General features: G+C 37.1%; 1 protein-coding gene across 4 annotated transcripts in view; it reads left to right on the top strand.

Annotated features, from left to right (window-relative positions):
- LOC120529636 (dnaJ homolog subfamily B member 6-like) overlaps positions 1–22,963 on the top strand; it is a 102,505-nt gene extending 79,542 nt beyond the window's left edge. For all 4 annotated transcript variants that reach the window (XM_039753613.1, XM_039753612.1, XM_039753615.1 and 1 more), the window contains 2 exons: positions 14,927–15,091; positions 20,521–22,963. In XM_039753613.1, coding sequence (XP_039609547.1) covers positions 14,927–15,091; positions 20,521–20,618 — 263 coding nt within the window. In that variant the 3' untranslated portion in view covers positions 20,619–22,963. The remainder of the gene's footprint in view (positions 1–14,926; positions 15,092–20,520) is intronic.
- The last annotated feature ends 2,955 nt before the right edge of the window (positions 22,964–25,918 follow it).

Below are 25,918 nucleotides of genomic sequence, written 5' to 3'. Positions count from 1 at the left end.
ACGTGTGTGACAATATATATATATCAAATCCAACCTCTGTATGTATGTCGGTTCGCTTTTCACGAGAGAATTACTTAATGGATTTAGATCAGGTTTTTTCTGTAATTTGCTTCAATATTCTGGTTGATTTTACGATTTCTCTCATTGGGTTATGTATCATAGTTCGCTTGTGATATTGATTTATTTGCAAGAATCCGAGAGAGCGGCTGCGGGCCAAGGCAAGGGGGGCAGGGCCTCCTCACTCATGTGGCAGCCTCTGTTCGATTCGCTCTACCTATCGCCACATGTTGGAGTGTACTGTGCCTCGGCTTAGCAAGCGATACCTGTTTGTTCAACAAACATTGTCATCTACAGATTGTTAAGGAGTAACGCTTGACGTTTTTGAGAGAGAGATCAGAGTTACATGTGCTTTAGAGGATAGCTGCTGATTGCCAGAGACATCACGGCCACCTGCTTTTCTCCTCACGTCGGGGATACTCTCCTGTCAGAGCTGAACACAATCAAATCCAGTGCCAACTTTTTTATTGCTTTTTAAAGTTTGTCCTGTTTCACTACTATGTGGGCGGAGCCACAGAGGACAGCTAGTAATGTATAGCATACTACAATACAGATTGTGCTGTAATATGGTTTATATTTTATTTTGCTGTTTCTAGAGAATGACATAATGGCACAGTGGTTGAGCTGCTGCGTCACAACAAGGAGCCTGGGTGCTTTCTGTGTGGAATTTGCATGCTTACCTTGTATCTGTGTGGAATTCCTCCTGTGCTGTGGTTTCCTCTCATAGTGTAGAGACATGCAGTTTAGATGGATTGACCCAGGTGTGCATATGTGTGTGTATGTGTGTTCACCCACTGATGGACTGGTGCTCTGTCCAGGGATTATTTCTGCCTTGTGTCCTTTGCTTGCTGGGATAGACTCCCAGTCCCTATTCAGAATAAAGTGGGTTTGATAGATAGATGGATGTCTTAATTCAACTCAAGAAATAACACTTCCCATACTTTTTCAAATGATCTGTGTTTCATTACCAGATTTATTATATTCTCATAGGCAGAGCGGTGGGCTCTGAGGCTAGGGATCTGCGCTGGCATTCAGAACTTTGCTGGTTTAAATCATGTAAGTGCTAGAAGTGATTCCACTCCATTGGGTCCTTGAGCAAGGCCCTTAACCTGCAATTGCCCCATCCTGGGTATGATGTTAACCTGCATCCAGTCCTGCAAGCAGGCCCTCCAACTTGCATGGAAAACTGAGGTGGTCCATCATATGGTGGGTGTAGCCACATGCTGTATCAATGCAAGCTTCTAACCTCTTTCTCTCACTATTTTCATGTTTTATCCACTAGCCTCAGCGTGACATTGAGTTATTTAATGCTGTCTCTGCTTAAGATGAAACCCAATATTATATCACAAAAGTAACAATAAAATCTTTTAAACTCCAGTTCTAATCAGGATGGCTTAAACTAGCAGATTTCAAGCCTTCTGTCAGGCTTTATAACTCTAGAGATGCAGGATTAAACTTCAAACAGCACTAAGTGCTACACATTGGAGAATGTGAAACTAAAACATACAGAAAATCTGTGCAAGCATATGTGCCACTTCACGGAAATGATCAGGAAGTACCTGAATTTGTTATCCTTAGCAGAACATTTTAAAGGAGAAGCACCATGTACACATGTAGTGCCATATCTATGACAGTCCCTTATATTCAGTTGCAATACTGATACATACTGTAGATATGAAAAGCATTGTAAGACACATACAGTGCCCTCCATAATGTTTGAGAGAAAGACACATTTTTGCTCGATTAATCCCTCTGCTCCACAGTTTAAAATTACAAATCAAACAATTCAGATGTGATTAAAGTACATATTGCAAACTTTAATGTAAGAGGATTTGCATACATTTTGGTCACACCATGTAGTAATAACAACACTTTTTCTACACAGTCCCTCCACTTCGGGTTGCCATAATGTTTGGGATACAACAATGACAAGTCTGTTAAAGCAGTCATATATTTAGTTCTTAGTTGTCTATCCCTTAAATGCAATGACTGCTTGAAGTCTGTGATGCGTAGACATAACTGGGTGTGGAGTATCTTCTATGGTGATACTCTGTCAATCCTGAAATTAAAACATTTTTAGCTCCTGCTTGTTTTGGGGGCTTCTCTCCTTAAGTTTTTTCCTCTTCGTACGGAATGCAGCTTAATTTCATTTAAATCAGGTGACTGGCTGGGCCATTCAAGAATTTTCCATTTTTTTAGCTTTGAAAATCTCCTGTGTTGACTTAGCAGTATGTTTGGGGTCATTATCTTGTTGTAGAAAGAAGTGATGTCTATTAGTTTGGAGGTATTTATTGGAACTTGAGCAGATCAGATGTTTCTATACACCTCAGAATTCATTGTGTGACTGTCGTCAGCAGTTACATCATTATTGAAGATAAGTGTGCCAGTACTTGAGGCAGCTAACCCATAACACTCTCACCACCATGTTTAATAGATGAGGTGGTATGCTTTGGATCTTGGACAGTTCCTTTTCATCTCCACACTTTGCTCTTGCCATCACTCTGACACATTTCCATCTTTGTCTTGTCTCTCCAGCAGACCTTTTTCCAGAATTCTGAAAGCTCTGTTAAGTACTTTTTCAAAAACTGTAATCTGGTCGTACTTTTTGGTGGCTAACTAGTGGGGTGCATCTTGCAGCATGGCCTCTGTATTTCTGTTCACTGTGGATAGTACTTTCTGCCTCTTGATGACTATTTTTGATCTGTCGGACTGGCGTTTGGGGCTTATTCTTCACCATAGCGAGGATTCTTCTGTCATCAACAGTGGAGGTCTTCCTTGGCCTACCATTTTTTTTGTGATTACTGGGCTCAGCAGTATTGATATTCTAGACCAGGGGTCTCCAACTCCAGACCTGGAGAGCTATTGTGGCTGCAATTGTTAATTCTCTTTGTTCAACTCTTTTCTTAATTAGTGACCAGGTTTTGGTGCTAATTAACTATTTCCCAATATTTTCTTGAGACTCTGACTGCTGAATTGAATTCTAAACAGCATCTAAACATAAATTTGATGTGAAGAGAGCCAACAGATGACCAACTAAGTTGGGGCCTCAAACTCCAACCAACTTCACTTCATTCTATTTCTTAATTTGAAGCCAATTCTTGCTGTTAATTAAACCCGTTATTTAACTCCATGGCGCTCATTCTGCCACGATAACATTTCCAAAACTGTTGATTTTTTTTTTTTAAGAGCTCTGTGAAAATGTTTTTTGGACCTGAGGTGATCAACATTACCGAGGCCTTCACCTTTCTTTATCTTTCAGTTATCGTGTGATGGATGCAGGATGTTGTTGTTGTTTGTGTGTTGGTACATTTTGTGTCTTAATATTGTTTGGTTGCTAATTAAGGAAAAAATAAATAATTAAGGGGCCCCGAGTCTTAAATTGTGCATCAATAAAATTAAGGCAAAGAGTTAATTAACAACAAAATCTGGTCACTAATTTAGAAAAGGGTTAAAATAAAAACCTGCAGCCAAAGTAGCTCTCCAGGGGCCTCATGTATAAATGGTGCGTACGTACAAACTGCGATGTATAAAACCTAAACGGTGTAAAGCCACGCAAATTTTCACAGTAGCTCCAACCCTGGCGTATGCAAGTTCTCTGCTCGGTTTTGCAAACTGGCGGCACCCAGTGTCAAAGCAGTGCTACTTGTTCCAGTGTGGTTTCCCTTTCTTTTTTAGACCCACATCCCTGATGTGGCTTTATAAATACACTGAAATTAACCGTATATTGTTTATTAGTTTAATGCATCTGATTGTAATTAACCTGTAACAATATAATGGTCCACAGAATGGTCAAACTATTCTAAATACCATAGCTGCTTTAGCAATGTTACTCTCACTGCACCTTCTTCTTCTTCTTTCAGCTGCTCATGTTAGGGGTTGCCACAGCGGATCATATTTTTCCATATTACTCTCACTGTACCACTCGGAGTATTTATATCACTGTATCTGAGTGTGAATCACAGCTCTACAGCAGCTGACTGGAAGGAGAATTATCGGTATGCAGCATCAAGCACACGCTGCCTCAACCATGCACACTGTCTATTGAACTGCCCTCATACGGCAAATGCTTCAGAGCCTTTCATCGCAGTTCAGATACAGTTTCATCCCAAGAACTATAAACGCACTCAATTAGTCCATCAAGTGCTCCTTGTAGAAATGTTTGTACTTATTAATACAATCACCTCACTGTAAACTTGCGATACAGTTATAATATTGCACAACCTGAGCCACTTTATAAAGGACGTATTTACATATGATGACGATATCATTTTTAAGATGAAATACAGCAAAATATGTTTATTATATTATACAGATAAAACTTTAACTTCATTTAAATAATCTATATTGTTAATAATTAAACATGTGAGGACAGGGTGCTGCAGCGCTAGTGAGGAGATGGTGGTCCATTCATGGATTGTTCCTGCCTCACACTGTATTCTTTCTGGGGCTGGCGCAACAAGGGAAGGTTAGATGGATGGAATAATTAAACATGTACTACAAAGATATTTCAATGTTCCTTAAAAGTTTTGAAGAATCAGCGTTCTAAGCCTACAGATGGCTTAACGTCTATTACAGAGCTGATTGTATGGCGATTGGGTATTTGGAGAAAGAAAAGTAAGTACAGGAATTGGGGGTTAGTACATTTGAAAGAGACAGTACTGCTACAATAAAGTATTTCATCAAAGGTCGCGCACAGCACAGCAAGCATCTTGCGTGAGGCATGAACAATCACTGTGCCACCATGTTCCCCTGTTTAATAACATGCTTTAACTCCTGTCATCATGAAAATAATATCAAGTATACATCCCAGTATTTTAATTATTCAGAGAGCTGTAATATCACGAATGTAAAGAATTCTATGTTTTGTTGGAGAAAGAGAAAGCCCTTTTAAGAAGCACATAGTGATTCACACACATAGAGCACATAGAAGATCAAATATAAAACAAAGCATTTAGCGTGCTACTTTAGTTACGATGGGATTTGAGAAACTAGTAAATTAAACGATTTTAAGATGAAGTTTATGTTGTTCTACTTTAATGACAAAATAAACTATGTGATTAAAGTGGAAATTTAGAGATTAAAGTTGACATTTCATGCTTTTTTCCCACTGTGTGCCTATTTTTTTTTCTCTGTACCTTAATAAGATTTCATATGACACTCAGGCAGTGGGCTACGACTCACCTTTTTATGACGACTTTGATATCTGACAACTTATTTTTTATTTTGGGCACTGTGTGACTTTGTGAACTTGAGCTTTTGAGTTTCTCCAACACTCTATGTCACTCGATCAGCTTTCTTTTGTTGTTTATACCACCGTTTAAACCAACAAATAGTATGTTTTTCCTTGTCTCCACTTGGTATTTGCTGAAATTCTTCTATTTCCCCCCGTGCTTTTGCCATCGCCTTTTCACAGAACGCTGAACTTAAGGGCTATTTATATTGATTTGCATATTCAAAGAGGCGTAATTCTGGGAGGAGGCAGGGCGGGACAGCAGGCACGTGCATGTGTGTTACTTTTCATGCTGACCGGAATTTATGTAGTGGAAGAACGTGGAAGTTGGCGTTCGCACAGATTTACGTATCTGGATTTTTTTGTGCATACACACATTTCTGCTTTTTTCCATACGCCATGTTATAGTGTGAATTCTTCGCACTGCGTTATGCATGAGGCCCCAGGACTGGAGTTGGAGACCCCTGTTCTAGACATTTAAGTAATCTTAAGGTTTTATTAGCCATATTTTAAATAACATTTATTTTTCACAAATAAATGAACCACAATCAGCTGAATATCTCTCCATAGTTAATGTCTTACCACTACAAAGTTCAAGTGGAAATTGGGACATTCAATTGCTGTGAATTGTGCAAGATCTAACTTTGCCATCACTCAGCTGGTGTGCTTAAAGAATTTTCTCTTCCATGCAACAATTATAAGGTGACTCAGATTTTTTTGAGAAAATACATTTTTATTATGAAATTTGTTGAAGAACAAAATGTATTTAATTAGTATGTTAAAACAACACCCCGATTTTACTTTGGCATTGGAAACAAATTTACCTGTGGCTATCAATACGTTAAGTCATTACAAGAGAGCAGTTCGAATGTATTTGCTTTAAGGGAGAATGGGGGAATGATCTTATTGCATAAAGCTAGTGTCAAATGTACATCATGAAGCAACGAACCACAAGATTTACACTAGACATTTCATATTCAGGAACTGCAATTGCTAAAATCTTGCCATTGATCTGTCACTGAAGCTGTAACCACAAGTCAATTGCATTGCGTGCCTAATTACAAATTACTTCTGAGTTTTCACGTTAATTTCACAATGGGAACATGGCACAAGGTGAGGGTGATTTTGGCAGAACACTGAAATATAAACAGGAGCAGCTTGCGAAAGTGACAAGCAAATGCCATTTGCAACTTGGTCACAGTTTGTCCCTCTTTGAAAATTCACAGTGACTTGATAAACCAGTTCAATTCACTTCGAGATCTGGTGGCACAATGCTTTTACACGTTACTAATTTCAGTGGAAGGGAAACAAAAAAGAGCCGATTAAAACAAATGGCATGAGTAAGAGCAATATATGATGGATTCAATTTTTGTGCTCGATTTTTATGTCTTTGTTTATTCATTTTAATTTCCATTTGTTTTTGCATTTTCATCAATATGTATTAGTAACATTATGATCAGGAACCATTAATAGATAGATAGATAGAATACTACATTTCTGAATGTAACTAAATTTTAGTTTTTTTTTGTTTTGATTTTTAATTAACTCTATGTTGGACAATGTGGCACACCCCTGTGCAGGCATTCTTGCACTGTAAAAATGGCAGCACACACAACAAAGTTGTCCTTTGATCCTTTCAGTGATCAAATCAAAGACTTTGTTACAGATTGACTGTCAAACAACAACGAAGAAAAAAAAAGCATTTTAGGAAAAAAAAAAAATCTGGTTTGACTTATATTGGATTTTGTGATTCCTGTTTATTAATTCTAACGTGAAGAAGGATATATGATGAATTCTGTAAACCGGCCCTACTACTGCTAACATCTCTAACTGTTCTCCTCACTAACTCCTAAACAAAACACCTTTACGATCTCTGATGCTCGTAAAATAAGTTTGGCACTGGGGTCTCTCAGCCTGTACCACCAAGCATGTTAGACAAGAATCAACTTTTTTGACCCTGCAAAATGCTCATATTTATTGTCAAGTCTGACAATGAATGTATCTGTAATTCTGAAGAGCAAAGAATAAAAAAAAGAGTAAATAGAAATGCAGAAAGAAAATTAGAGCAGCATTTTATGCATGTTTAGTAATAATGCAGTGTTTTTTTACAGTGTGGTGTGTTATGATTGGAGTTCATTTTAAGTTATTTCCTTGTTTTTTTGCAGTCTGTTATTTAACAATTATGTCTGAATATCGGTTTTTGAGGTTGAAGAATCCATTTTGATACTATCTATTAATTCTGAAGTTGTTTTTTAATAGCTATATATTTTTTTAAATGCCATCTTTGTTTTCCTACACTTTGCCATTTTGAGTATTGATTGCTCAACAATCTATTATTAGTGTTAAACACCCTTTTTTGGCTTGACTTAGATTTTTGGTTTAGCAGTTAGGATTGACGAAACGTAAGACCAATTCTTGGTGATGACCTTTTTGGCTTCTATTTTTGACACTTCTTCTCTGAAATGTTTCCTATCAATATACCACAGTCAGCAGTATACTTATAACCATCCCCCTTGAAGATAGAGAGATGTGTTTTATGGTTTTCCTTGATGACACCAGTCCTCTGTGATCAGGGTACAGCCGGAGTCACTAAATAATGAGTGAGGCACCCACTGTTATGTGCCCCCATGCCACGTATCCTCTGTGCCCCCCCAGTTTGCACCCTTAGGAACATGTGTGCTTTCCCTTTCAAACAGTAAAGAGTTAGCATATTTGAAAGGTTTATACAGTTTCTTTTAAGTTTGGGTATATTTTGCTGCCTTAACTTGAGCTTCATCACTTCTGCTGTTCCTAATAGTGAAGATACTGATTGTAGTGACTGTTTAAAATGTGTAGCAGCAATTATACATCTAGTTGAGAAAGACATGTTTGTTCATTTTCTGTCACTCTAGGGAACCATCTATAATGTCTACTTGCAAAGTTTCTTATATTTAGCAGATGGCCTGTGGTCTTGATGATTGGTTCATTGATTGGCTTAAACTGTTAAGCAATTATTTTATCACTCGGTTATATTGAGGCAGTTCTCATGAATGGCAGGTCTTGGCTGATGTCCCTGTTTGGATGGGTCACTGGGAGACCAGAGTAATGAGTGAGAAAGAAGTAAAGTAGGAGTTTCCCTGCCTCAGCCATGAGCTTGGCAGAAGATGCCAATGCGGAAGGAAATACACTGGCATACCAGCAGATGGGTATGGAATAATAGTGCCCGATCGGGAGGCCAAAATATTAGAGAAGCATCAGAAGATGACTGACTAGGAATGTTGACTCCCCCGACTTAGTGGATGGCAGTATCCCTGGAATACAGTTCTCATAGAGACACCCACAGGGTATTCTGGGAATTGTAGTCCTGTGGATCAGTCCTGTTGGGTTTTGTAGGTTCCACCAGGGGGTGCTACAATGATCCGTGATCCCTACTTTGTGGGGCTTCCACCTGACCTGCAAGTACTTCCTATGGGCAATGCCCTGGCACCAGAATTATTCGTGGGCCTTCCATGAAAGGGGCTGTTCTGCCTCACCCAGGCAAGTTGGAGTCTGGTGTGGAGGACTGACAAAGCTTGCTTGGGAGGAACGAAGGAAGATGACGACAGAATTGTATTGTTTTTTGTTTAGCTATGACTGTGTGAAGAAACAGTTGAGGGTATTTTTATTGTATTAACCTTGCATTTGAATCGAGGATTTGTGTCTGTGTGGTTGTGTCTGTTGTTTGGAGCTCTGTGGTAGCCCACTACAGGTCATACAGCAAGCCTCATGCTACATTTACCTCTGCATGCAAGCTGATTCTCCCTTACCTATTTCTATTCCTGTTTTTATCTATCTATCTATCTGAATAATGCATCAAATTTGGTGAAAAAGACCCTTTTCTTTTAGGAAAGCTTGAATGAGCAAGGATTTTACAGCAAGGTTGCAAAATTTAAAGAAGTCCACAAAGATTCTGTTTCTCAGTTTGTACTGACTGCCCTGTTGGCAGGACACTGTGCCTACTGGCTGCTTCTCTTTCCTTCTGGTCTCACGTCTATCCTTGGTCACAGTTTTTTAGGCAGCTTTTCAGCTGCATGTCATTATGCTATATAATTGTTGAAGTATTTAAGGTGATCCCTCACAGTCTTACCACTCAATCATTGAGTACTTAGTTCTTCGCACTAGCATTTCCCTGTGAATTCCAGTTTCCATGTTTTGACCTTTCCTTGTACTTTGCTTAATCCCACTGTCTTTAGTAATTAGCTCCCCTGTGCACCAAATCTCACAGAGTCTTAACCATGCCTTTGCTCCAAGCAGTCTGGTTTCAGACTTCTGATCCACCCTTAACAATATCATTAGCTGCTTTAGTTGCACACAGCAAGTAATGATTCCTATGTGGCTGTTAAACATATACACAGAAGAAGACATTAAAACTAGACAGACAGAACCTTCAACTGAGGTTGAGAAGTGTCAGCATGCTATGGTATAATTTAGTCTACCTGGAAGAATTGGAGTAAAAGCTAACAGAAAGTAAAACGTCCTTCTCCTTGACAAAGTACTGATGACCATGAAAGAGATATTGGGGCTCTGTTAGCAATAGATTTGAGTAGATAACCATTGGATAAGAGAGGAACCTTAACACTTACTATAAAAAAGAACAATTGTATGACCAGATGTGAACTTGAAGTCTGTGGAATTGATCATATAGGATAATAGATATTCAAACTTGGATTTATAAAACCTGAGGGGAATGTGAATACACTTTTCTTTGTGCACATGCACAGATAGGCTCACTTTTTTCATGTGAAGAGTCTTACTCAAGATTTCTATACATGCAAAAAAAAAAATATTTTTTAGGATTAGCTAACGTTAAGCGTGAAAAACTACAGATAAAATACAGTATACTGGCTTCCTATAGCAGCATGCATTAAGTCTAAATCTGATGCCATCTACACAGAAGCCAGTTGGTTTGCCCCTATACTGTATATATGGAGATGCATCTGAGGTCCTTTACATTTCCTTCACTACTCAGGTCTACTGTTGAATGCCGTTTAGTGATGCCACACCTGCGTGGTATCAAATATCTTTTCACGTGTAGCTCCTGGCTGGTGGAACAAGCTGCCCAACTTCATTTGAACTGCTAACATCCTCAATGTTTGAAGACTTTTGTATTTAGTGCATTTCTTTGTAGCTGATATTTGCTGTGAAGTTTTGTAATCTCTATGACCTGGGTTTGAGATCCCTGTCCTGTAGAAACGCAAATAGTGAACTTTCCAGTAGAACGGTGTCACATCACATTTGAGTTGTGGTATCTTTTGTCACAAGAATAGACTGGAGACATAAAAAAGGTTTGGGGCAGCCACCCATATATTGTTTCCTGGCTGCAAATATAAGAATAATTGTACAGATGTGTACAGATCAGACTTCATTGCCAAAAGATGGTGACTTTAAAGGCCAGCAGAGGAAATGACATCATCAAAGGGGCTGGAACCAGACGTGGCATCATCAGGCCCAGAACCGGAAGTGATGTCGTCGGGGCCAGGCAGAATTTCCTGTAACTGGTCTGCAGAGAAGTGAGATAAAGAGTTAGTGCACTCCTCCACCCTCTGGTCTGGCATGGAATTACTCTCATTCAGGCCATTTAGCTGCCTCCCATGAGCATGTGTGACACTGTCAGTTACTGTTGGTTGTGTAGTGTGACATATATGAAGTATAGAGAAAATATTGTAATCCTCCAAAAATTCAACCTCAAGATTTTGATGAATCTCAACGTTTTAGATCTCTCTCTGATTTACTTTCTCGTACTAAAATTATTGTCATTGTCCAAAACTTCGATTTCGAGATTTTGATGAAATCTTGACATTTTAGACCTCCCTGAGTCCGATAATAGCATTTTTTTAATTATGTCTGTGTGTTTGTGTGTGTGTGTGTATGAAAACACGATAACTTGAGTATGCTTTTTCTTTTAGGTCAACCAAATTCTGCATACAAGTATTAGGTACAAATTATAGATTTCTATCAATTTTTAAGCTGTTTCTGCTAACCAGAAGAAGTACTTTTTTATTTATGCAGCTGCAGAGTCTGATTTATTCAACTTTACTTTTATAATAATTGTTCAATATATTATTATTTTGATTTGATTTGCTGTTGATGGTTCTTTAATGTACATGATATAGAAATACAATCATTGTATTGCGGTTTACTTCTCAAATATCCATCCTCATATCTGAGTATAGGGGAGACCACTGTCATTTTTTTATGTGGGATTTGAACTATAATCTCACATAATAAATATGCAATTCCTATGAGATATAAGAATTGATTAAGTGATTTAGATACCCCTTTTCATAAATAGCTGCAGTATTATGATATATACGCAGCACTTTTAAAAATGATTTTACAGTGTCTAGAACACACACAAATCTCTGCACTGTGCCTTTGTGCTTATTGTATAAAATACAATTTCACTTTCCATGATTATAGTTACAATTAACCCTTTTTCCTTCAAATTGGATAACCTGTTAAATATTTAAAATGTTTTTTTCCAAAAGCAGACAACTGAGGCCTTCAGAGCCATATAAAAGTAGCTTGCTAAGAGGCATCAGGGTGTTTTTTTTTCTTTCTTGATTCTCTTTTTAATTAAACAACACAATAGAGATGTAATCTGGATGTAATCTCAGAGTATAATCATTGCCTTTTTTCATTTATGCTAATTCAATAGAAATGTAAATTATCGTGCCAACCAGAGAATGAAACCTCTTATTTACTCACTATTCTAATCTCAACAAGTTACATTATATAAAATATTAATAAAATACTTGCATCTTGAATATTAAACACAATAGCCTGACTGATTCTTTGAAACAGTCTTGTTATATTAATCTGCACAAAAGATTATTTTATTCCAAGTATTAAGGAAGACACGTGTTACTGCTGGGTTGTTAGGTCTGGCGCCTTTTGACTTTTTTCATCTTTTAAAATGTAATGTGTATTCAGCACTGTATGAAAACTGTTAAAATGTGCACTTGATAAAGCTCATTGTTTAATTTATGGTTAACCTGAGAAGTGGGATAACACCTGGGTTCATGTCCGCATATAGTTAATGATCTGAATGAAATTAAAAGTTGGCCTTTACAGTCAGTTTGATGTGCTTTGTGTGTGTGTGTGTGTGTTTTTATTTGTAAGTTCTGCTGACTACCGTTTTCTGCCTTCGTCCGTATCATCTTGACATTGGTTATGGCTCTCAAACACTAGAAGGCAGGAATGCGGCGTGCTTCATCCTATTTCATTACTAGTGCACTTGAAGTTACGGCAGTCATTTGCTTTCATTTAAAGAAAAAAAAAAAACACAATATACGAAAACACTATCCAATCAAAAAAGAAAAATAGCAAGTACAATAATTTAGATATATTATGAAGATAATTCATAAAACAAAACACAGCACTCCACTCAATCCAGAGAGCGATCCCTCTCTGAAGTGTTTCATCTAACATATAAAGCTCAATGTGTGTACGAGTGTTCTTTACACAATTTCACACACTAGGTCCGATCTGAGCAAAATTTGACACACATATCCCACTTTGTCAGGAAGAGACACTAGATTACTTTGGCACACACATTTTGACCCTGAGAGACCTTTTAGCAGGGGGTCTTTTTTTCAATACGGCCTTTTCCTGGATTTTGTGCCCAGAGATGAATTACATTAATTGAATTTTCCTGTGGGTGGATATGCTTTAAGAAACACCATTTATAGACGTTAGATAGTTCTGCCTTACAATAACTTTGAGATAACATAGAAAATCACTTTTCAGCTTATTTAAAGAACGTGGACTGAGATTCTTTCAGGTGAGCAAAATGGGTCTTTGTACAAGTACTGTGGAATAGAATATTACCTTTCTGTTAATAGCACAATGTTACCCAACCTGGCATTGCTGTTAAGGTGGGATTTAGATTCAAGTATCCCTGAGATATACACGATTATTTTGCACACAATAGTTTGAGCAGAGATTATTCATAAAACATGTCTCCTAACAATGAAGGTGTTTGATGTCATTATGCACAGTTTGGATCTAAACGTAAATAGTGAAAAAAACTGAAAACATTAAATCATGAGAAAAAAAGAAATAACAAATCACAATTGTACAAAATAAACATGGTAACTTACTGTAAATAAAATACAGTCCCATCAACAACAACAAAAAAATAATAGAAATAAGGAAGGCACATTTATATAAAAAAAACCACCTTCTTCCTGTTCATCCTCTTTTCCCACTTCTATGTGCGGTTCATGTGCTTGATCAACCTTCTCCATACAGCTCGGTCCTGCACCTCCTCGCCAGACAGACCCTTCTCGTCAAGTCTTTTTTCTCACCATCCATCCACCTCTGCTTTGGCATCCCTTACTTTCTCTCTACCCCATGTACAGTACTTCTATTCCCTTCACTTGTTTGCCCACGTATTCATTGTCTGTCATCATCACATGTCCATACCATTTGAACCTACTTTCCTGTATGTACTTAGAGAGCTCTCCAACTTTTGTTGTATTTCTAATTGTCTCATTTCTTATGTACAAGTCAAATGTAAAAAGACCAAAAAAATAACACAGAAAAAAATAACATAAAATGTACAGTCCCATCAACAAAGAAATAAAAATGAAAAAGAGCAGAATATACAAATCAAATCAAAAGCGCAAAAAAAAATAATGGTATCATACTACAAATAAACAGTCCCATCAATAAAAGATGAAAACATAACACATATACTTTAAAAAGTATACAAATAAATGTAAAAAAGCAAAGGAAAATACTGTCCAAATTAACAGAAAAAATAAAAACTGGGATCAGAAGTGTATAAGTAAGGCATCCATGTGGGTAAAAAATACAAAATGAAGACTGACTAGAATGTGTCTGTACTGAAAACTACAATCATCACTCTTAATAGCTCTTTTTTGGTTCAAGACTAAACTCAAGGTCAGCTATTCATAGTTTTAAAGAGTGAACAGATGGCCAAAATATTTCAAGACACAGTCTCTTCGTTGGGGTATTTGTTGAAAGAAAATAACTTATACATTAAGTTGCAAAGCACTAAATGTAAGGTTTAGGGAATACATTGAGAATGGAGAAAAGGGTGTCACAGTGGTGCTCTTGAAATATTGAATCTGCAGGTATCTTTTGAACTACAGCAGGGGTAATTGGCAGACATGACATCATCCTTATCTGCAGGGTGGATTCACTGCTGGGCAATGCTTAAGCTTAGAAGGTGTTTTCTTTCAAGGGCCCAATCCATTGAAAGTTTCTGTTCAATGATTTACACTCAAATAAATGAATGATTTTCCTTTCAGTGAAGTATTTCATATTTCAAATAAAAATGGGAGAATCACTAATTCACTCTCATGAGATTAAGTATTTGAGAGTAGACCCTGAATGAAAATGCTACATTTAATTAATAGTTTATGACTTTGCAGACCACTGATTAAGAAGCTCATTTTTTTATAATGTACTTACAGCTATGTCTAAACCTTTTGTAATTATTTTCTAAACATTATCCAAACCTGTTTATTATAAAGAGAGTTGCTAAAATTTTGAATGATTGATAAACTGTTTAAAAGATATAAAAAGAACTCAATATGTAAGAAATTCCATGAACATACTAGTCAACAGTTATTTGTTATGTTTGTGCCCTAGGGGTTGCAGATGAGGTAGCCCTAGCTGATGAACGGAGGCGCCGGGGTCAGAACGCTTTGCCCCACTCGTCACATTCCCGGTACCTGAGAACTGCTAATGAAAACTTGAGTGACGATGAGGATGAGCGTGTTCGCCCTGCATCAGGTTCTGGCAGAAGCATGCATGGTATGGTATCTGTTTACTTCATGTGAAACAAATTTCAAGTGAAAAATATTCTGTATTTTATTCCATTTGCCTTTCACTTTTGCAAAACTATTGAATAAAGTATCATCCCCTATCATTTAAGTAGCATAATCCTTGCTCATTACTTTCTAATTTTCTTAGTCTTAAGTTTTACAGTTAGAGACACTGACAAAAGGCTACAGTAGTATTATAAGACCCTGACGGCGCAGCATGATAATAGAAATTTTTATTTTCTAAGGTAAAATACAAGTGGATATTAAATGATAACTTCCTTTCCCGACAAACAAAAATATCACCTTAAAATCAGTGAGTAAATTCAGTGTTCAGTAAGCAGTTTATAGTAAGCAATCTATAGCAGTTGTAGCCATGAGAAGTGAGATTTATAAGAGACTCCAGGCTCTATACCCCAGGTCACTGCCTCTGCCAACTATAATTGCAACGGTACTCTTAACTGTTAATTATGGAAAATTTCAATAATTACCATCGGCAATTACAGTCATGCCTGCAAAGTGGTGTTAGTGACGTCATATCAGTGCAGACCTCTTTATTCAATAGTTTTTAGGCTAACTCCATACATGAAAGATAGAAGAAAAAACTGCAGACTGTGACTTGAATCACCAAAGATAAGCTGCAGACAAAGAGGTGCCTGCTGAGACTGTCGACAATACACAACTGAAGTGTTAGCTGATATACTCCTTAATTCACTGCAACTTTTGCCAATCACATCAGCTTATCCACTTGATCTCATGCAGTGCTGCTGAGCAGTTTAGTTACTCTTCTGTATTTAGAGAATGCTACATGTTACTGCCATTTTGACTAACTTCACCCTTGCTAGTACACTGTGTAAGTGTTTTATATATTCAAAGAGAATTAAAGCAGTTTGGTAAAAGTGTCACAAGAAATTTTATTCTATGCCTAAAAGTCCAATTTCACCAAAAAAATTATAAATGCAGAACTCATTCACTTGTCCACCACAGATAAAAGACAATAAAGCGTCTTTTTGAAAATCTCATGCTCCTCACTGACTTTTCTGGAAGTGTCTATATGGTGTAAGAAAGACGCTATATAGTGCCCGACCCGACACAGACTAGACACGGGAGGCACATGTAAAATTAAATAAACTTTTTATTTTCTTCGTCTGTGGGCTACGCCTTCCCCGTACCCACAGACACAACATAGTCCCAAACACACAATAACACAAATCTGTATGAAATTGGAGTTTGGAAATCTACCAAATTTCACATCTGTGTTTGACAACAAGCTAACACTCAACTGGTTTCTTGTACTGCTGTAATGCGTCTATTTCAAGACATCCTCTTCCCTCCCAAAAATGCCTTCTTCCCTACTGTCTCTTTCAAAAGGGCCTCCAACTTCCGAAAAATGCCATCCTACTTGATGCCTCCAACCTTCTCCAAAATGTCTCTCCTCCCTCAGATACAATTCTAATGATTGGCTGGTAGTAAAATGTTAGGCAGGTTAACTGCCCTCATAAACGATTGACTGCTACCGTGTCCCTCTGCGAAGCTTCCAGTTTGCATTTCTCTTATTTTTGTGGTAAGAAAGAAGAGAGAGATTTTGGTGGACATCGGAGCATGAAAGAGCAAATGGTATTTTGTAGGCTGATGGAACACAAACATCATTTTGTCAGAGGTCAGACAACAGACGCCATTTTGGAATTTATAGGAGGGACAATAGAGTTTTACCACAGGAAACAGGGACATTGTGTTGGAGGACAGATGCCATCTTAGCAGCGATAGGAAGGAGAATGGAGTTTTGCCAAAGGAAGGACAGCATTTTGGTCATAGTGAAAAGAATATCCAAAAATGGACACCATACCTCTGTCCAAACTCTAAACGTCCAGATTCTAACAAAACTTTCCAACACTGGAGTGGGAAGTCTAAGTTTGAAAGGGCTGCAGTGTCTGTAGATTTTTATACCTTTTCATTGTTCATTTCTTTTCAAACATTTATTCTAAAAAATTGGTGTATGACGAACACACAAACGTGTAAATTGCAGCTCTTAGATTAACTGTTTGCTCCTAAATTGTCATCTTGCTGCCGGTTAAGAATGTACAGGAGGAGTAGACTCTTGAACCCTAAAAACAGAAATATGCATTTGTAAAATTCTGCAAAAGTAGTAACACAGTAATTATAATGCTGAGCACTCTGCCGTTAGTTTACTTAAGGCCATAGTTAAATGAACATGGACACTCCGCTGCCTGAGTAAAACCTCCTGAAATTTACTGAAGGATACTGGCCCTGTATGGTAGTGAAAACAACATGACTCAATGAAAAGTTTATGAATGGGGAGAAGGTTTAAATTTGTAAGCACAAGTGTAATCGATGAAGCTTGATCTTGTCGACCATCAACATCGTGCACTCAAGCCCAGGTTGATAAGGCAAATGCTTTCACCAAAGAAGACACACAAATTATGTTGTTCACTGTTACTGCACATTTGGATATCAGCCAAGGATCTACACAAGCCATAGTGCATGATGAAATGGGGTACCGTAAAATTTGAATATTAGAACATTTCAATATTAGAACACTCTAGACAAGAAAAGGCCATTCAGCCCAACAAAGCTCACTAGTCCAATCCACTTATTTCTTTCAAAAAACATCAAGTCGAGTTTTAAAAGTCCCTAAAGTCTTACTGTGTACCACACTACTTGATAGCTTATTCTAAGTGTCGATTGTTCTTTATGTATAGAAAAACTTCCTAATGTGTGTGCAAAATTAACCTTAACAAATTTCCAACTGTTGCCAGGTGTTCTTGATGAACTCATTTTAAAATAACAGTCTCGATCCACTATAACCTAACATTCTGTTTACCTTCTTAATGGCTTCTGAACACTGTCGGGGAGTCGATAGCTTAGGACTCCTAAATCCTTCTCATAAGGTGTACTCTCGGTTTTCTGACCGTCCCTTGTGTAGTCAAACCTAACATTTTTACTTCCTATGTTTAATACTTTACATTTACTGACATTAAATTTCATCTGCCACAAATCTGCCCAAGCCTGTATGCTATCCATGCCCTTCTGTAATGATATAATGGATTCTAAATTATCTGCTAAACCGCTTATATTGGTATTATCTGTAAACTTAACCAGCTTGTTGTTTATATTCCTATCCAAATCATTTATTTGTATTAAAAATAGCAGCGGCTCTAGCACTGACCCTTGTGGAACACCACTGTTAACATCGGTCAGTTCTGATGAGGTTCCTCGCACCATCACCCTCTGCTTCCTGTGTCTGAGCCAATTCTGCACCCATCTAAAAACATCACCCTGAACTCCCACTTCTTTTAACATGATGCCCAACCTCTCATGTGGCACCTTATCAAATGCTTTCTGAAAGTCCAGATAAATAATATCATAAGCTCCACTTTGATTGTATCATTTTCTTGCCTCCTCATAGAATTTCAGCATGTTAGTAAAACACAACCTCCCTCTTCTAAACCCCTGCTGACTGTTCAGAATAACTCCTGTCCTTGCCATATGTTGCTCAATCTTATCCTTAATAATTCCTTCCATTAATTTTCCTGTGATGCATGTTAAGCTTACTGGCCTATAGTTGCTTGGATCTGCCCTCTCACTCTTTTTACATAATGGGATGATATTTGCCATTTTCCAGTCCTTCAGAATCTCTCCAGTGCGCAGTGACTTCCTAAAAATATGTGTCAAGGGTTTATGTATGTGCTCACTAGCCTCCTTAAGAACGTGAAGGTAAATATTATCTGGGCCTGGTGATTTGTTTGATTTCATCTTATTTAATCTGAGCAGCGTTCATCTTCTGAGCAGCCTCTACAATTTCCAAATCCCTCAGTACCTCCTTAGTAGTCGTGTTTACCTCTAGGAGGTTATCCACTTGCTCACTTGTAAACACCTCAGAAAAATGTAAGTTTAGGGCATCTGCTATTTCATTGTCTGTATATTTTAATTCCCCTTTACTATTCCTGATGAACTTGACCTCCTCCTTGACTGTTCTTTTACTACTAAAATACTGAAAGAATCTCTTAGGGTCTTCTTTCGACTTATCTGCTATATTCCTCTCCAACTGTCTTTTAGCCTCCCTGATATCCTTCTTAATGGTTGCCCTCATGTTCTCATATGCACTACGATTCACTTTGCAGTCATTAGTCTTACATGCCTTATAAAGCGTTTTTTTCCTTTGCAGCTTCTTTTTTAAACCTTTATTAATCCACTGTGGAGTTTTTTTTTAATTTCCTATTAATTCCAAATTTGTATCTGTCCTGCATTACATGTAAATCATTTTTAACCTATTCCACTGCTCCTCGTCTGTCTCCACACTTAAAAGCTTATCCCAGTGTATCCTACTTAGGCTTTGTCGCATCTGGTCAAAGTTAGCCCTACCAAAGTTCAACTACTGATTTGCCCAAGCCAACATCCTTTGGTAAAGTTTTTCAGGTTTCACTCCCCCTGCCCAAACAAATCTCACTAGGGTATGTTGTCCAGCAATTGTGGAATACCAGAGATGTGCGTCAATGTTTACTTGACTTTGGTTTCAATTAGACTAACTGCAGAGCACTGCACGGTGCGTGTTTGAGTTACCGATAAACAATCGTGAACATGTTGCATTACATCAACTTCTATCCATTACAGTTGACACATAATTTTCAAATTGCATTTACTTTCTGATTTACTTTCATATTACATTAAGAAAAAAAAATGAAGAATGAAAGAATTGCAGTCTAGGCTGTAGATGTTTCATGGTGAAAATAACAGAATGAAAGAATACTGAAATTTTACTGGAGCAGATAAGCATCTAGCAGATCCTGAGATAGACAAATGAACAATTTAATCCTACCACTATTCATCAATGGTGTACTATACAGTTCTATTATTACTACTTTTAATATGGCTGACACCTTATCCAAGGTAAATTACAACATTTGAGATATATTTAGCTTTGATGGGACCTACTGTACATTTAGTAGATTTTTGAGACTTGAACAAGGTCTGCACCTAGAAAAGTATCAGGATGGGCTTCGTAGGATATCGAGTTTGACTTTTTTTTGTCAGAGTTACTGAATATGCCTGAAACAGCCTGCATTTGGGCAAAGTGTTATGGATTGGTCACTGATAAGCAAATGCGGTTGTACCATTAGACAAAAAAAAATTTAGACCAAATTTATTTCATTCAGTTTTTAGGAACATCGTGCATGAAATCCTTGTTAATGTAAATATGAATTATTTTATTAATGGTTTTTTTTACTGCCTTCTTAACTTTTGAGATTATATTCACTTACAATAAATATTGTTTTTAATATGACTAAAAGAGAAGCTTGTAAACTAGCATGCCGACTTCAAATGTGTAGCAGTTACTAGGATGAATCTGCAATTTTAACCTTAATTGGGTGTTCTGTGAATTAATCAAGCTTTTCTCCTTAGGATACGTCGATGGCAAAAGAAAAAAACCACGCCAAAAAGATGAGACAAAGAAGAAAAAAGCACCAAGACCAACTCCTCGGTCAGGAACACCTTGTTAACAACGTTTAACTGTACAGTTAAGAAATTAAATGAGGAGTAGCCTTACGCATTTGCATCGCAGTGATTCTGATTATGTTTGCCTGCTTTTTGCATTTCACACTGCATGTAGTCCGTGTATTTATTAAGGTTGAGATCAACTACAGTCTTACACGGTTTTTATTTTTTGGGCACTATATCCTTGAAAATATGCAGATTTGTTTTACTTTTTCATTTTTTTGTGATTGTTGGTTTACTGGAGAATAAAAAAAGTGTTTGACACTTCAATAATGTCTGACACTCATGTAAATGGTAAGATTGATGATTGGCTATCTAAATAAAGGCAAACAAATGTGACTAAGTATAATGAATATTGAAATATGTTGTTTACATGTAACTGTACTCCATATATCCAGTTTTAAATTTGAATCATACAACGTATACACAATGTTCATTTTTACTTCCATATTTACACAACAGCCATACTAATAGTAGTCTTACCCTTATGGATTTTAGCAAATGTGGATGGATTGATTCACTTATTTAACACATTTTTCAATGACAATTGCATATTTATAAAGTTATTATAAAGTGGGTATAATGTAAAATAAAAAATAATCCCCTATAGACTTAATGTTTGTGTTAAGACAGAATAGAAATTATAAATTATAAACCCATCAATAGTATGGCTATTTTTTAATCCCTGAAATTGAACAGGTTTCCATTTTTAAAAACTGTTCAGCGTAACATTCAGCACACAAAAAGGTGTGTAAAACATGGGCGATTAATAAATTCTTTATTATAGACGCTTGCAAACAAATGTGAGACTGTGATGTTAGAATAAAAATGGAAGAAATTACAACCCTAAAGACTTTAGTTGGCCTTTTCTTGTAGTGATGCGATGCTAAGCTCTAGCTTGTCTCTTGACTCCAGCCATTTTCTTTTTAATACTTTTATTCTAAACAAAAGCAATAATGTGCACGGAAGCTGAAAGGGAATGTGCAACATTATTATTTCTTTTTTATTGTTTCATTCAAGCTAATGTAAAAATTTTGCAGAGGAAGTGCAATTTCATTTGTTTTTTGTTTTTATTGTTTTCTTGAGATAACAGAAGCTTACCGTTTATTCTATTGGGTACCGTAGGATGACCAGAATGCGGGTCACTAAAGATCTTGTGTCTGAAGTATAATCATGTTTGGGTGTTCTGCAAAGGGGGCACAGGACACTCAAAAGAAGAAGACCAAATTATATCTGGCACATGAACAGCTATAAGAAACTCACTATGGGAGAGGGCTGTGGGTTTGCCTAAAAAATAATCTCTAATCTCGGAATTAAAATCTACTTTAGCCATTACAGTTTGACACAAAGCAGGCATGCAACAAATCATCCAACATGATTGCACTGCTAGCAGAAACGCAGGATGCAAATAGGTTTACATTTGTGAATGTATCACATGGGTTTTCATCAGTTGCAATTTTTGTTGTTATCAGTTATTGTCATGTGTTAGCAAGCTCAACAGAAGCAAAGGTTACGTTTTGTTTTATGGAGCCCTCAAGAAAATTGTTAAATTATCTTGAGAAAACAATAAAAAAAAATAAAGATAATGCATGTCATCTCTCAGCTTCCGTAAATGTGTGCCATGGTCAGAAATCTTTACATTGCTACCATGCATTTAGGGTTTCATGTTTTCTATTTCTTACATTTAGATTTCCTTTTCTTGTATGGTTTCCACAATGAAAACAGATGTCAGTAAAGACAATGTCACATTACGCAATTTCTAGATGTGGGGTATGTTAAACTCGCTGACTACAAACTGATGATCTCTTTGGTCTGTTGTCAGTTGAAATGATTGAAAATTGCTGGCTATGTCATATTTATGGACTGCATGCCAACCCACCCGTGCCATCATACTTGCCCTTTTTAGTGACAGTGAATAACGTGCCGCCTGTCAGAGTAGGCGTTGTAACTGGGGTTAACAGCTATAGCGAGTCTCAGCCCTTTTATTTCTTTTTTTGTTCTATCATGGTACATAAAAATGGAGACATCAGACAAATAAGTCTTTCTTTTGTTTGTGAGGTTCAAAACACCCATTTACTTTATGAATTGTTTTAAACATTCAAGCAAAGAGCTCACTCCTATGACTAAAGACAAAATGTTTGATTTTTGTCAGAGCGAGTCACAGACTAGTAGGTGTGTTGCTGGGAATGTCACATTATGTGGCTGACTTTACAGGAACGCACAACCAACTGCTGCTGACTTGTTAAGGTTAGGTAAGTGAAAGCTACAACTGAAAGTTACTTTTAAAGTAGTATTCAAAAATGTATCCTAGCCTAAAGAATTACAAAAAGTAAGCAACAAAAAAAAAAAATGACTGTCTGGCCTGTAAATGTGCCAACAAGCTGAAATATTAATAGAGAATAATAAGAAGTCAACTTTGCCATCTCGATCTTTTTTGTAGTAGGTGCTAAAAGACAACCAAAAAAAACACTTTTCCATAATGATTTGCATAGGAAATATTTTCTTTCTAAATTCAATATGTACCTGGTGTTTTTTATGTTTTAATACACATAATATATCTAACAATTTTCTGAAATAATCCTGGATAGCATACATCTGGATCTTATAGTATACTAGCTGTCCCCTGCGGTTCTGCCCACAAAGCAGTGAAACAGGACAAACTTTAAAAACAATAAAAAATAAAAGTCATTCTGTCCAAGTGGAAGGTAGGTATGCTCCAGCGTCAAACGTTCCCACTGTATCTGATCGTGCGCAGCTCTGAAAGGAGAGCGTCCCCCACGTGGGGAGAAGAGCATGTGGCCGTGATATCTCTGGTAATCAGTAGCTACCCTCTAAAACACACATAGCTCTGATCTCTCTCTCAAAAATGTCAAACGTTACTCCTTAACAATCTGTAGATGATAATGTCTGTTGAACAAACAGGTATCACTAGCTAAGCAGAGGCAAGGAATGCTCCAACATGTGGCGTGAGGCAGAGTGACTTGAACAGAGGCTGGCGCGTGCCCTGCCCCTCTTCCCTCTGCCCCCAGCGTCTCTCTTGGATTCATACAAATAAATTGGTACCGCAAGCGACTTATGATACTTACAATACGCGATAAGAGTAGTTGCAAAATCAACCGGAATGTTCAAGCAAATTATAGAAAAAAACTGAATAGATTATCCAGAATATGTAGTTCTATGTGTATGTCATTTCAACAGAAGGTTGAAACACAAACATTTATAGTAATAAAATTCATTGCATCTGTTGTTCCAACAGATGGCACATCACAAACATTAATTAACACCACCTTTACCAATGCCATACTAGATGGCATATAACAGAGACATATGCATTGCATGTGTCATTCCAAAAGACAGTGCATCACAAACACTTGTAGTAATTATTACCACAAATGTTTGTGATTTGCCCAAGCAAATTTAATTTCTTAAATGTATTATAAAATACATTCCTGTAGATGGTGCACTGCAAATGTTAACGCTGAGGTCTATATTGATTACTTACATTTCAACCCGTGTTAGACGGGTAGCACAGCTAGTCAGTAAATCATTGTCTAAATAGCCAGAACATTAAAAAATAAAATAGGAAAAAAACAATAAATTCTTACCCATCTAACACATATAAATTACTGCCCCATTCAGTCAAAAGAAATAGCATACCAAATTTGTAACTTCTAGATAAAGTAGATGCAAGAAATGTAGAAACTTGGAGGTAACAGCTTGCTTAGTTAAGTTAGGGTCCAATTAGATTGGGACAAACACCTGCAGCCACAGAGGGGCTCTAGGACTGCACTTCAGAACATCTGATCTAAAGCGATTCAAAGGTTTAGTTTGCTCCTGTGGGTCAGACCCTTCACTATCTTAGGACAGTGGCTCTCAATGTCAGCCCTTGGGGCCTCTGTAACCAGTTTCAATTAGTAAGGCAATTTTACCTCGAATTGATCTCATGATTTAATTTGCTGATGTTGGCATTCAGAAGAGTGTCTCATTTATAAGAAAAAACACAAGATATATATTTTGCAATACTTTTAAATGCTTGACTCTGTTTTATTATTTTATTGTAGATTTGCTAATTCTGTGGTGTTTGCTCTCTTAATTGCATCAAGATCCTGACAAATGCGGATGAGCAGAGCAGACGCTGTTGCAAAGAAAGGGCAGCAGCTATTTCAGTGTCACCATCTTGTGTGCTTATTTGGTGGCGAACCTTAAAAAGAGTAGAATATTAGAAAGTAATAAGAACGAATTTTTACCCATCTAACACAAATGCATTTATGCTTCATTCAATAATAATTTATAATAATCAGGTTGTTATTTTTGGATTGATATGAAAATCATTGAAGCTGGGATATAAAAGCTTGCTTAATTAAGGTAAGAGTCCAATAAGACTGGTAGGAAAACCCACAGCAACAGGAGGCCACCAAGGCTGAACTTAAGAAGCAATGACACAATAGGACCGGTCTAGTTCAACATTTCTATTTGTGTGATAACGTTATATTGTATTTGTTAATAAAACAAAATAAAGGTTTCAACATACATGCAAATACACTGCAATATTTATACCAAAGTGTAAACAATGCTTATGCTTTCACATCACACAAAAGTACAACCTAGAAACCTACAACCTATGCCCAAAGAAATCTCATGATCATGCGTTGTTCTTGCACTCCCAAAGTGAAGCGTCCATGTTTGTTTGAACTTGGCTTCAACTGGACTAACGGCAGAGCATTGCGCTCTGCATGTTTAAACTACCCATAACCAACCGCAAGCGTGCTGTATTGCGTCAGCTTCTATTCTCATGGTAACCACAAAATTTTCAAATTGCCTTTACTTTTTGATTTACCTTCGTATTACTTTCAAAAATAATGTGGCTTTCAAAATGAACAAATAGATAAAAATAATAACAAAGTTCTAAATTCATAGCATTTGTGTTAAAGTGATATGTTGTACAGGAAAAAGCCAGTTATTATGGGTTTTTGTTAGCTCACAATCTGAAAAAGATTCATTTACTCAGCCACTATGATGAGCGATACTAAATAATAATAAATTCTCCAAAGCTGAAAACTCCAAATTCATTGTTTTTGCATTGAAGTGTTGTGCCACACCAGTGCAGAGAGATCCGGTAGACAAAAAGCTAATTTTTTTGGGGTGTTTAGCATGTTATCCTACAAAGGGACATCTCACTCAGTCACTGTGGATGACGGCCTGGCTTTAAGAGAATTATCCTGGCACTTCCGCCTGCTGGGACACACTTGTCACTTTGGTGGCTTTCCCCTCTGTTGTCACAGACAGCACTGTTACAGTATTGTAT

This window comes from Polypterus senegalus, chromosome 5, assembly GCF_016835505.1.
Source record: "Polypterus senegalus isolate Bchr_013 chromosome 5, ASM1683550v1, whole genome shotgun sequence".
NCBI classification, from domain to species: Eukaryota; Metazoa; Chordata; class Cladistia; order Polypteriformes; family Polypteridae; genus Polypterus; species Polypterus senegalus.
This window is presented reverse-complemented; position numbering and strand designations above follow the sequence as displayed.